Source organism: Rhipicephalus microplus, chromosome 6 (assembly GCF_043290135.1).
Source record: "Rhipicephalus microplus isolate Deutch F79 chromosome 6, USDA_Rmic, whole genome shotgun sequence".
Taxonomy (NCBI): domain Eukaryota; kingdom Metazoa; phylum Arthropoda; class Arachnida; order Ixodida; family Ixodidae; genus Rhipicephalus; species Rhipicephalus microplus.
Genome location: NC_134705.1, coordinates 191,591,199 through 191,603,431, shown reverse-complemented (window position 1 = coordinate 191,603,431; position 12,233 = coordinate 191,591,199). Strand labels below are relative to the sequence as shown.

The 12,233-nt window shown below is 49.8% G+C and overlaps 1 protein-coding gene across 2 annotated transcripts in view; it reads right to left on the bottom strand.

The window, feature by feature from the left end:
- LOC119168157 (xaa-Arg dipeptidase-like) overlaps positions 1–12,233 on the bottom strand; it is a 43,611-nt gene that overhangs the window by 11,980 nt on the left and 19,398 nt on the right. The window contains exons 2-7 of one of the 2 annotated variants that reach the window (XM_075867348.1): positions 9,726–10,011; positions 8,123–8,268; positions 7,081–7,230; positions 5,767–5,902; positions 3,448–3,690; positions 1,009–1,808 (exon numbers count right to left, since the gene is read on the bottom strand). In XM_075867348.1, coding sequence (XP_075723463.1) covers positions 1,438–1,808; positions 3,448–3,690; positions 5,767–5,902; positions 7,081–7,230; positions 8,123–8,268; positions 9,726–9,954 — 1,275 coding nt within the window. In that variant the 5' untranslated portion in view covers positions 9,955–10,011 and the 3' untranslated portion in view covers positions 1,009–1,437. Of the gene's footprint in view, positions 1–1,008; positions 1,809–3,447; positions 3,691–5,766; positions 5,903–7,080; positions 7,231–8,122; positions 8,269–9,725; positions 10,012–12,233 lie in introns of those variants that run through there. The other variant, XM_075867349.1, reaches the window with a different exon arrangement.

Here is a 12,233-nt window from a genome sequence, read left to right as displayed (position 1 = left end):
TTTTTCAAGTCGAGGAGAGCCCTTGAGTGAAGGAGCGTTTGTGAATACGGGGGTTAGAGGGCAATAAATAATTTTTTCGCCAATCATGAACTACGTAGACCATGGCAGGCGCAGTCAGAGTGTACGACATCATTGCTGTTAGTGCCGAAATTTCAAGGTGACGCCACCATGATAAATTTCCCTCTTGAGTGTTTTCTCACTTACCAAACGTCTTCTGACGGCATGCGTGGTGATTTAGGTATCGTGAAAGAGCAGTTCACTTGTTCGATAAAAGTCGTTTTCCTCTTTGTAGTGTCCCTTTAAACACGCGGGACTTGCGAAGGCAATCACTCCACCGAGAAGTATTGCCTTGACATATGCTAAGCCTCGCGGAAAAATAATATAGCCCAGTTTTCTCTTGTTCCACTACTCTTAGTTCATAACATATTCAGTTGCAGGGGATGTTGAAACCACTCAAATTAGTTTGACAAGCTATAACTCAAGAAAAGTGATAGGGGTAACCTTTTGGAGCAAAAAGGGCTCAGAGCCTGTGAGAAAGCCAACGTGCGTCATGAACACCTTAGTAAAAATCGAAGACTGGTCATAATGGTAGTCATAATAAATAACAATTTGAGTTTCAAGAAAATAGGGTAAGTGGGAGAAGGGGAGCTATAAAGTGGGCTGTGAATATTGAGAAGTCGGCTATAATAACGTGACCACAGCAAGTACAGGTCAGGGTTGGCTGGAGGAACATAGCCCTTTGACCTGCAGTGGGCGCAAATCAGATGATCATGGTGACACATGACCAGTCACGTGCGTGAAGGGAAAAAAGTACATTTAAGAGGCTTGTTTTCTTTGTTCGACACAATATTAATGAGATTCAACAGACAATAACGCCAAGGAAAGATTTCCTTGGCATGATTGTCTGTTAGTTCTGATTATTACAATTACATGCGTGTGATACAGGACGTCTCTGTGGTAGGCAAAAGTTTAATCACCATTGGTTGAGAATCAAAGGGTCCAGCGATCTTGCTTTTCGAAACGCATTTATTGTTATCGGCGTTTCCCGACGAAGGCTGCAAAAGAGGAACGTACGTTAGAACAAACAATCCTCAGAAGCGGCCTCGATCACGTGACCACGATAGACCGCCATCAATAGACCGCGATCACGTGACCGCGGTTCTGTTACGTGTTGCCCAAGTGGCTCTTGACATAGCGATGCTTGATGATCTCTCACTTGTTTGTTCTTGCATCCGCAATCATCTGGTACACATCCGTACTTGTTACTGTAGCGACAGCTTACAGCGACAGTTTAAAGCAATAGCTGTATGCTGCTGAGACCACCACAACGGCAGTGTATCAACTGTAGCTGGAGCTGCGTTTGTTGCAGACCTCGAAAATATTTGCCGCATGCTTGGCTCCGATACACTGCCCATAGATGTCGCTTTCGGCCACGCGCTATTGCTGTTGCTGGTTCGTCTGAACTTGCTGCCGTTGCAGCTCCTCCTGAACCAGATGCCGTCGCTGGTCCTGCTTGGGCGGCTGTTTGGCTTTCCAGTCCTGGAACTCCTGCTTGACACTCGCCAGGAGCTTGGGGTCCGTGTACAGGTCCAGAGCGGTCAAGGCCAGCAACTTGGTCGCCCTGCGGGCGCACTTCTGCGCTTCGTGGGAGCCCGCGGCCGAGGCGAAGCTCCGCGTGTGGTTGACGCCAGCGCTGGGGATGGAGAACGTGGCGTTCAGGACGGGCAGCGCTTGCGACGCGTTCCCCGCGTCCGAGAAGGCGCCAAGCGAAGCGACGAGAGAGTTGTCAGGGTCGGAGAACGTTACGCCTGCGCAAACAATGGATCCACGTTCGCAAGTTTGTTGTACTGTGGCAAGGTGCTTGCTTGCGTGGGCTAGTTGTTACTCCATTGAACAGCTATACTTTAAAAACTTCAGGGACGAGATACGTGTGTGTCGCGTTTTCTTGTCTCTGATCCGGTTTGCGTTATAAGCAGTCAAGTAGTACTGTGGACCTTCTACGTACATACGTGGATGCTTTTGTTGCGACAACCATGGGAGATCCAAATGCGTTTGCACGATCGCCGTTCGGGAAGCTGGCGAGTGATGTTCCGTTATCCCGGCCGTAGTGGTCACTTCTTCATATAAGCAAAATGCGTAAGACCGGCGTGCTTAGATTCAGGTGCGCGTTAAAAAGAACCCAGGTGGTCTAAATTTGTGAAGACCTCCTCTACGGCATCTCAATCATATGGTTTTGGGACGTAGGACCCCAAAGGCTATTACTACTAAAAGACTTCAAGAGCATATGTGGCACTAGTGCACTGCCATTTCGAGGTAGTTTTATTGCGATAGCAATTATGTGGACACTCGGCTGGATCGCGCCGCCGGCATGGGCGTCGACGTCGATGTCGTTCACCGTATATGTATACGTATCTATATATATGAAAACGCAAGAAAGGAAACAAATTTCAGAAAAAAGACTCCGACGCATGGAATCGAGCGTGGGACGTCTGCGTCGTGAATGCGAGGCGTTAGCCGCTGAGCCACTGAGAGGTACCCCCTTCAACGTTCAAACGACAAGCTATTCATGTCTACCCCTTACCGCTGTTGTCGGGCATCTCGGGGGGGGGGGGGGGGGGTACTATCGTGTTCTCAGCATTATCAGCAAGATTGGTCACATCTACCACTAACAGCTGTTTGCGGGCATCTCGGGAGGCGGGGATTATCGTGTTTTCAGCATTGTCAGCAAGATGGCACAGTGAGTGCGCGAGGCTCTTATCTTTCACGCGTACTTTGGCCCGTGTAGAAAGTAAGGGGGGTGCACGCTCGATCGCGCGCCCTAATCTTGCAGTGGGGATAATCGTACGTCTTGGCTAGCCTTTGAGTTTCGTTGGAACAATTCTGTTGTAGTTACCAGGCGCACAAAGGTCTCTGCAATCGTTGCACAGCCTCCGTTTGCGAAAAGGGCGCGCTTTTCACACATAATGAAGTACCAACTGAGACGCTTATTCGCGTTGATTTGTACCTGTGAGGTCGTTTCGTGCGTCCTTTGTGCTTGAGAAACGCGGGGCACGTTTCGATTTGCGTGCCATTCTGCGCGTGATCTTCCAATTCGTTGCTATCGCGTTCATTGCTTCACCTTTGCGGCAAAGCTGCGACTTCTGCAGTAACTACAATAGTAATTCGCAGTTAGCTTACAGACCCGACAAGCAGAATTAGTGTGTTTCAGGAAGAAAACCATGACGGAAATCATCTCGGATTATTATCTCGGCGAATACAAACCGCGTTTTGAATTGAGCGGTAAAATATCAGAGTAACATGTAATGTTTCTCTTCCTCTTGAGAGTGCACTCATGGCGTAACAAGGAATCAGCCAGCGAATCGATGCTACTCAAGAACTCCCAAGTACGATTAAAACAAGAACAATAATAAACAACAACCAAGCCCCTTTCTGCAAGAAGTTTCTCACCCATGTCACGTGCGTGCTTGGCGTAGATGGCGTTGAGGGCGTTGTTGTGCACGAAGTCCTTGTAGAGGATGCTCTTCTCCTGAACCAGCGAACAGTCGGTGGACTCGGCGGCCGCCTCCAGGCAGGCCTCGACGCGCCTCATCAGCTCGGCCAGGTCGGCCACAGTGGGGGCGCGCACGTGGTACACCACCCGGCTCGTCTCCGGCATCACGATCACGTTACGCCCGGACTCCAGCTGCACGCCTGCCGGTGAGAGCAAGCGTTTGATCATTACGATGTTTGATTGATGAATTGAATACATTCGTTTGAAAACAACAGAGAGGTACAGCCCTTCAACGGGCCCTGCAACGGTGCCGATCGGTAGTCCAGGTACCCACGAACCCGCACGCCAAATAATTCAGGGAAGCCAGCAGCCGGGAACTGACAAAAATGCCGCCATATCCACGAATTGAATGATGATGAGTGGGCGAAGCTCCGGAGGTAAACCTGGTAACCATGAATCCTCCGTACATTTTGCCCACTCGATTTTATTACAACGCTTCCCTAGCGTACGTCGCCGCACTAAATCGAACGACGGCCTTCCACCAATGACACGCGCCATATGTGACATCATTCCTATTTTATAACATCTCGCATCTTTCATCATCAACTACAAGTACCGCCGTCTAGTTTATAACATCTGGCATTTTTTCATCATCAGCTACAAGTACCGTCATCTAATGAACACTGCAAGAACTAAACGAGAGGTGGGTATACATGCAGGAGACGGTACCGCCATCTAGTGAACACTGCAAGAACCAAACGAGAGGTGGGTATACATACAGGAGACGTTACCGTCATCTAGTGAACACTGCAAGAACTAAACGAGAGGTGGCTACATACAAAGGACGCACAGCCCACGCCTTAAGGAGCTTCGCCCCTAATAACTTCTCAAATTAATCTAAATATCACTTTTTCTCATCTCGAGAAATGACGCTACAGACTCAAAAGCCACTGTGTCATAAGCGAAGCATCGGTCATTGGCTGATTTGAGAATGGCGTGCTCGTTCGTTACTGAGGCCGCCGTGGGAGGCCGCGACTTGTCCACGCGCTCACGCGCGAATCACTTTGAGAAGCCGCGCATTCGAAGAAAAAAATAGAAAAGTGCTGAGTGTCACGAGGCGCACGTGGTGCATTTTTTTTCCTCCAAGGAAGGTCTGGTGGGAGAAATCGCCCTACATTGGCGATCAAGATTCAGGGCCTGTACCTGCGTCGGTATTGCGAGGTGAGAGAGGGGGAGGAGACGCGCATGCGCAATGGGGGTGTGAACGCAGCGGGGATGGATGTCCAGAGAAGAGAATAGAGGAGGCCAGCAGACGCTGCCTGCGTCGTCCATGCGAGCCGAGAGAGGGGGCAGTGAAAAGAGAAAAGAGAGGGCAAGGGGACGCGCAAGAGCAGTAAGGGTGTTCACGCCGCTGTAAAGGTTCGGAAGGAAGGTCGCTGATGGCATCCCACCACTGCCACCACTTGTAAAGGTTCGGAAAAAAGGTCGCTGGAGGATACGAGAACAAAACAGGGTTTACGGCACTATTTACACATATTTACAGAAAGGAAAAGTTAGTAGTTTCACAAACCACGAGCGTGGTGGTTGAACGTTACATAGTTCAGAGCGACGTCCAGCACTCTGCGGCGTTGTTTTAAGCCCTGTTGGGCTCCTCCTCTCCGAGTGGACCACCAATCACACACACACAGGTGAGGGAGACGAGCATGCACGGTCCACGTGAACACTGCACTGCAAGGTGGCGCCAGCAGGGCTCTTCCTCGTCGTGTGTGTGCCGCTAGTCGAGAGTTCCCACGATCTGGAAAACGTACATCAAAGGGTCCGCCGCACAGCTCGCCCAATTAGCGGGGCGACGCCGTCCCTGTTGCCCTCTTTCGTCGTGGCGTCGCGGCGACACGACGTCTCCTCCGCTGGCCAGCAGGGACAATGCCTGGCGGGCATAGGCAGTCGGCCGGTCGGCTACTTGACTGAGGATTAAAGAAGCGCCGCTCCGCCGTCAGCTCTGGCGCCGGTCACGCCAGCTTTTCTGTCGCCGAGGCCATCAGTCACGCTGCTGCTTGAAGGGACGACAAAAGGGTCCGCATTTGAAGGACGAGGACTCGCCTTTGCTTGCTGCTTGGTCTGGATAATAGCTCAAATCTTCGACAGCGTCTGTCAGACTGGGCGCCGAAGGGATTGAGAGACGAATCTCCAGGCCAAACCTAACACCGCACAACGGATCTAACTCCACCACAAGATGCTTCGCGTCTAATAAATACATGAATTGATGGGATACTCGCCCGTAATCTTGCTGGGAGGTTTGACCTGCTGGCGAAGGAGCGCTATGTTCACGTAGGACGCGACGGCGGCGTCCAGAGCGCTGGCCGCTTCCCAGGGACACTTGTAGCGGGGGCTGCATTGGAACTGTACCGTGATCTGTGGATGAACAGAAAAAGAACCGAAGAAGATTAGCTCTCAATAAAGGAAGCTCTCGATGCTTCAAAATTTAGACTCGCGAGAGAGAAAAAAAAGAGAAAAGCTTTATGCTTGCCCGCTTCAGTGGACGCGCTGAATTTCCGGCGTGTGCCAATGACCACATGCAGAAAGTGCCTTCGCCTGTGTCTCCGTTCATTCGGCGCTATTTCTCGCCGTCAGTATGTACCAAGCCCAAATTTTGGCGGCGCTCAATAATATTCAGAATTCCTTACTCCCCAAGCATCATCGTAGCAGGGGCAGCGCCATGATTCCTTTACCAAGGGGGGATAGTAGTTCTTTCGGGGGGGGGGGGGGTCTGAGAGGCGGGGAATTCGAACATTGTGTTATGACTATGTTCCCTCTTGGAGGCCACTGGGGGAGGGGCGCTGGCGCCACCACTGAGTGATAGGACAGGGAGTCCCAGCGGGATACTGCAAACGTCTGGGCGCGGGGGGATCGTATGACCAGGTCTCACGATATCACCAGACAGTACCTGTTACGGAGACACGTATACGCATCCCCTCATGCTGGGTTAAATCACATGCAGGCGGTACACTACAGACAATGACATACAGCTTCATACAGAAAGCCCTGACTCATGCACGCCATGTGCCTATACATTTACACTATACCAACAGATGCGCGTTGTGCGGTGAGGTTTCCAATCTTAGTGACACGCTGTGCGAGTGTCAATACCTAAAATACAGTTCAAACAGCACCGATTCATCTGTCTTTTCCCCCACCAGCCTTTGCTTGCGCTGTAATACCACACTTCTCGGCTCGAACCTGACAGTGACAGCACAACTTTGGGCTGTCTAGCAGGCCAAGGTAGCCACTTCGAGACACGATGTTAGAACCGTGTCCGTAGTGAGTGCCGATGCCCACTAAAAGGCACTGGAATCAAACTTCTTGATTCGGCAATAAAGTTTATATTCTTCTGCTTTATGCCTTACCCTTAACATTCGTTTTACAGTCAGCCATGTTCAAGTAATATAGTTGATCAGGACAAATACATCGACTGAGCAGAAAAGGAAGATAACCTTCGCCTTGAATCTGTGGTTTCCTTGCAAATAACCTAAGCTGCGTGAGGGTGCATCGAAAGAATGATGCTGTGGATGAACATGCTGTGTCCTCAATACCTGCTGACTGGCGGCAAGTGGCAGTTTGACACTGTCTAAGGTCGCCGGGTGTGCCCGAAGAGCGATGTCCATCTCCTTGAAGGCCCCTTTTTGCAGGAGGATCTCCTTGCCGCCAAAGTTCTCCTGACCGGGAGTGCCCAGTACCACAACCTAACGTCCGGGACCACGAGGAAACAAGAGTTAGGTTGCCCGTATATACACTCCAAAACACTTGAAGGCGATATCACGCTGCACACTTGGTGATTCATGAAGTATTAAGTGATTCATGGAAGTCCAATTTTTTTTCGAGACAACCAGCCACAGTGCGAGAAAGAAGCGATAATTTACCCTAACGTTTTCAGCCTATTACACCATCTTCATCGATGACACCGAAGACGGAGAGTCATATAAGTGGCGAGTTACATCAGTTGATTTTCACTCGTCGCGTGATCTGCTGAGCACACTTCATCTGGGTGATTATTCAAATGATAGGACACACCAATGGACTGATCGTTAGAAAATTCTGTGCTAGGATTCAGTTATTATCACCATGTCATTCTGGCTGGCTGCCTCTTTGCTGTCTACAATTTTATTGTCCCTCTAATCATGACATCAAAACAAGCATTAGTTTATGAACAAGGGCTAAACTCTGTCATGTAATGCATAATGACAGGCTGTTGCAGGATTAGCCGTAACAGAGCAATGTCATACAGCTAAGCAATCGAAGTGCATTTAGCTTACTATGCACGTATCCTGTGCGTCTCTACGTAGCGTCACTCTGTTGTCCTTCAGTGCGCCTACAGTTCAACATCGGATAGTGTTGCTTTTCTTTATGTGCTTCCCGTAAACTTGATTCGCTGAGAAACGCTCAAAAGGCGCGTTTCCTATTACAAAACGGGGATTTGTCTTTTGGCCGGTGGTCATTCCGCCACTGAATTTCGTCACGCGGTGTCGAGAACTCACGAAGAAGCTCTGTCCGCGAACATCTTAGCGCACTCTGTCCAACATATCGGAAGCAAAGTTGGTTTCGTGATCGCAAGTCGAGTATATCGTCCTCCCTCACCTTTCCGTGAATGTTCTTGAATTCTTTCATCGTCTCCTTGACGGCAATAGCGGCGCCGACAGCACACTCGGCGACCAGATTGTGGCCGCAGGCATGGCCAATCTCGGGCAGGGCATCGTATTCGCAGATGAACGTTATCGTGGGGCCTGCAGCACCAAGTCGATCAAGGCTCGTTAAGCGTCTGTTTGGTGCTATGTAGCTGGCTTCTTCAGTCCGACATTTTAGATTACTTTCGCTCGCCTCAGGGATGATACATGCATGCATATGTACCCATCCTCAAAGAAGAAAAAAATGATGACACATAACAGGACGAAGTGAGAGAATGCAAAGCATAGCGCTCCTTCTTTCCTTCCTCATTTTGTGGGAAAGTGAACCAAGAGTATGATATATAAGTATAGTATGTACAATGACAGCAATGTGAGAAATATGTAAAAGTGTCCGTATGTGTTTGCATAAAGCAATAATCGATCTGTCAATGCAATGTCCTCGTATTTTGCCCCCTCGGTGTCATATTCGGTGTCATTTTCTAGTTTCCAAGATACTGACAAGCCTACCGTACTTCGCTTTTTTACTGTTGCCGAGTTTGACGGGCTTAAACAGTTGGCCAGGCTAATAAGAACGTATCGGCCTCTTTTCTAGCGCTTTTAAACGCCCTGAGGTCACATCAACGATACACCATGTTTGCGTACGTGTACGCACTCGGCAGTATAAACAGCTGCATCTTGCCGGTACTTAGCTACGGAGCAGAGACTTGGAGACTTACAAAGAGGGTTCAGCTTAAATTGAGGACGACGCAGTGAGCAATGGAAAGGAAAATGGTTGGTGTAAGCTTATGAGATAAGAAGAGAGCAGAGTGAATCAGTGAACAAATCAGTGTTAAGGATATCATAGTTGAAATCAAGAAGAGGAAATGGACATGGGCCGGGCATGTAGCACATAGGCAGGATAACCGGTGGTCATTAAGGGTAACTGACTGGATTCCCAGAGAAGGCAAGTGGGTTAGGGGGAGACAGAAAGTTAGGTGGGCAGATGAGATTAAGAGGTTTGTGGGTATATAATGGCAGCAGCAAGCACAGGACCGGGTTAACTGGCGGAACATGGGAGAGGCCTTTGTCCAGCACTGGACGTAGTCAAACTGATGATGATGATAATGATGATGTACTCATCTGCTCTTATATTTCATCCTCTTTCGAAACACGGCCACCGTGGTCTGAATTAGAACCCATGACCCAGCACTCAGACGCGACACCTTAGCTTGCTAAGGTAAAACGACGGGTAGGGTTCAATCTTCACCAGTTTGGCTGCAGTATTTTTCAACGTCACACCCTCGTGACAACGAGCAGCAACGGGGCCAAAGACAGACTTTGGCCAGTTCGTAAAAAATCACGTTTAAAAAGCGCAGTACAAGAGACCTACTGGAGACGGCACAAGACTGGCGCTGCTTTTCTGGAGTGTGTTGTGTTCGGCATTGCCTAAACAACTACCCTTGCAACGCTCACGTTCTGACCATTTCGTAAACGATGGTAGAACACGCTAGCTCGAACGTCGCAAAAAGGTACGAAGCGCCCTGTGGCGATGCCACCCGACACGGACTCGCGCTCACCATCGAATCCCCCGGGAGACGTGAACTCCGCCTTGAAGGCCGTGTCCAGGACGTACCGCCGTGTGACCTTGAAGCCCTTGCGCTCCAGGAAATCGCACAGCTTCATGTGCGCGGTGGCCTCCTTCATCGAGGTCTCCGGGTTGGCCCACAGGAACTGGCTCAGGTCCCACAGGTCTCCGGCGGAACTCTCCACCGCCTGGTGCACCCTCGCTCCCAGCGCAAGAGCCATGGCGCTTGGGCGGGCACCTCGGTGAACGCTGACGTCACGTGGCACGACAACGACGTTCTGCGGCAGACGCATAGACATATGTACAGTCGACCACAAAAGTTTGCGGACCATGCGAGCGCGTGCCAAACTGCCTGTCCGCGCCATCTATTGAGGCGCCATGTACCATGGACCGCAGTTCTGGGCCCGAAACGGGTCGTCTTCTTATACATTGGCCTTTCTTTGCTACTGTCGCGTAGCACATAGTTCGTTCGCGGTTTTCACGCGAAGCGATTATCTGCAGTATGACCGGCTGCGGCGGCTGCATTTCTGATGGAGGCGGAAATGTTGTAGGCCCGTGTGCTCAGATTTGGGTGCACGTTAAAGAACCCCAGGTGGTCGAAATTCCCGGAGCCCTCCACTACGGCGTCTCTCATAATCATATGGTGGTTTTGGGACGTTAAACCCCACATATCAATCATTATCTGCAGTATGACCATCACATTGCAGTTTTCATAGGAGGATCGAAACTTTCACGGCGTGCCGCAAATGGCGTTATGTTGACTAGTCGGTGTCACTTTGTGATAAAGGTTGCGACTGATAACAGTTATGCTCATAGACCGCTGGCCAGGCAGAAGCTCGTAGACGCAGACGCCGAAAGCGCGTTGCGTTAAAAAGTTAAAGGTGAAAATACTTTGTACCAAGACAGAAAAGAGACAGGCCATCGATTAGGGGAGAGGCGCTTTAAGAGCGTTGCGGTAGCTGTCGCCCACCTCTGACGTATACGGAAGCGTCGCGAAGAGGTTTTCGGCCATGCACTCGCGTGGTCCGTAAACTTTTGTGGTTGACTGTACAACTTCCGACGGCTTAATAATAGTATGTGGGGTTTTACGTCCAAAAACCAGGATATGATTATGAGAAATGCCGTAGTGAAGGGCGCCGAAAAATTTTGACCATCTCGTGTTTTTTTTTAACCAGCACTCACATCGCACAGTACACGGGCCCCTAACATTTCGCCTCCATCAAAGTGTGATCGCCGTGGCAAGGATCGAATCCGCCACCTTTGGGTCAGCAGGCGAGCCCCCTATAGCCACTGTTCCACCGTGGCGGACGACTTGTGACGGCCTCTTAGAGATTCATGATTACTTGAAATACGAGTGCGTTGTGTACACAGGGACTAAGTACAAGGACAAGCGCGTACTGCCTATTGAAAGTTCAATCGAAAGACTGACATTTTAAGTATCACGTGGTCACGACATTGACGAAAACACTGGACGTGCACCCACATCTGAGTGCACGGGCCCACAACATTTCTGCCTTCATCGGGAATGCAGCCGCTGGAGCAGGGATTCGATCCCGCGACCTGCTGTTCAGCAGCCGAGTACCATAGGCACTAGACCACCGCGGCGGGGCGATTTGCGGGCTAGTTAGCGTGTGCATGGTTATGAAGGGTACGCTTTACATAAGGGCGGAGGGGGGGGGGGGTACACCTTAAAGGCACCCCACTTGCCTCCCGTGCATACGCCTGGGCAAGTTCACTCAGTCGTTTCATTCAAGAAAGGCTTAATGCTCAAAAGAAAAAAAAAATGGTGACAGGAATGTGACAGGATGTGCGTTTCGCTGTCCCCGCCTTTTTTTTCGGCTGTATAACGTCATCGGAGTCTATCAGTGCTTAAACCATCGCTAAGCTGTCGTGTTGTTCATCGCTCCTTCACTGAGCGATGCGGTAATATTGACGTCAGGTACCGTACCTCGGAAGAGTTGTGTGTGGAGCTGGATAGAACGCGGCTCTCTTGAACGATCGTTCAGTCCTTCCTGGAACGGTGCAACGAATGATGATGATTTCTGTAGGGGTGGCAGTAACCCACTACGGGTAGGGACCCAGAAGCTGTACAGAAAGCAACTATAAATACGAAAGAAAAACGTTCATCATTCGACAACGGTAGTCAGCCATGCCTAGTGAATAAAAAAAAAAGGTCAATAATTTTGTGAATGCTTTGTGGTATTCTCGTAAATTGGGCTCTAAGCTGAAGGTTCGAGCCTGTTCAAAATATAGAAAGAGCTCCATTCGCGAAACACGTAAACAAATACTCGCTCTTGTGTTATCAAACGAATGTAAAAATTAGACACGGTAGCGATGAAGTTGTAGTACTGACGGTGTAGTATATAAATTACCTTTTGCTGCAACGAGTTATGCGATGAATTACTCGCGTGGCCTGCTAGTTTGTTGATGTAAAGAACTGCTTCGTTGTTAGGATGCCTGGAATAAAATTCTTCGTACTACACGTACGACACTTTTTTTT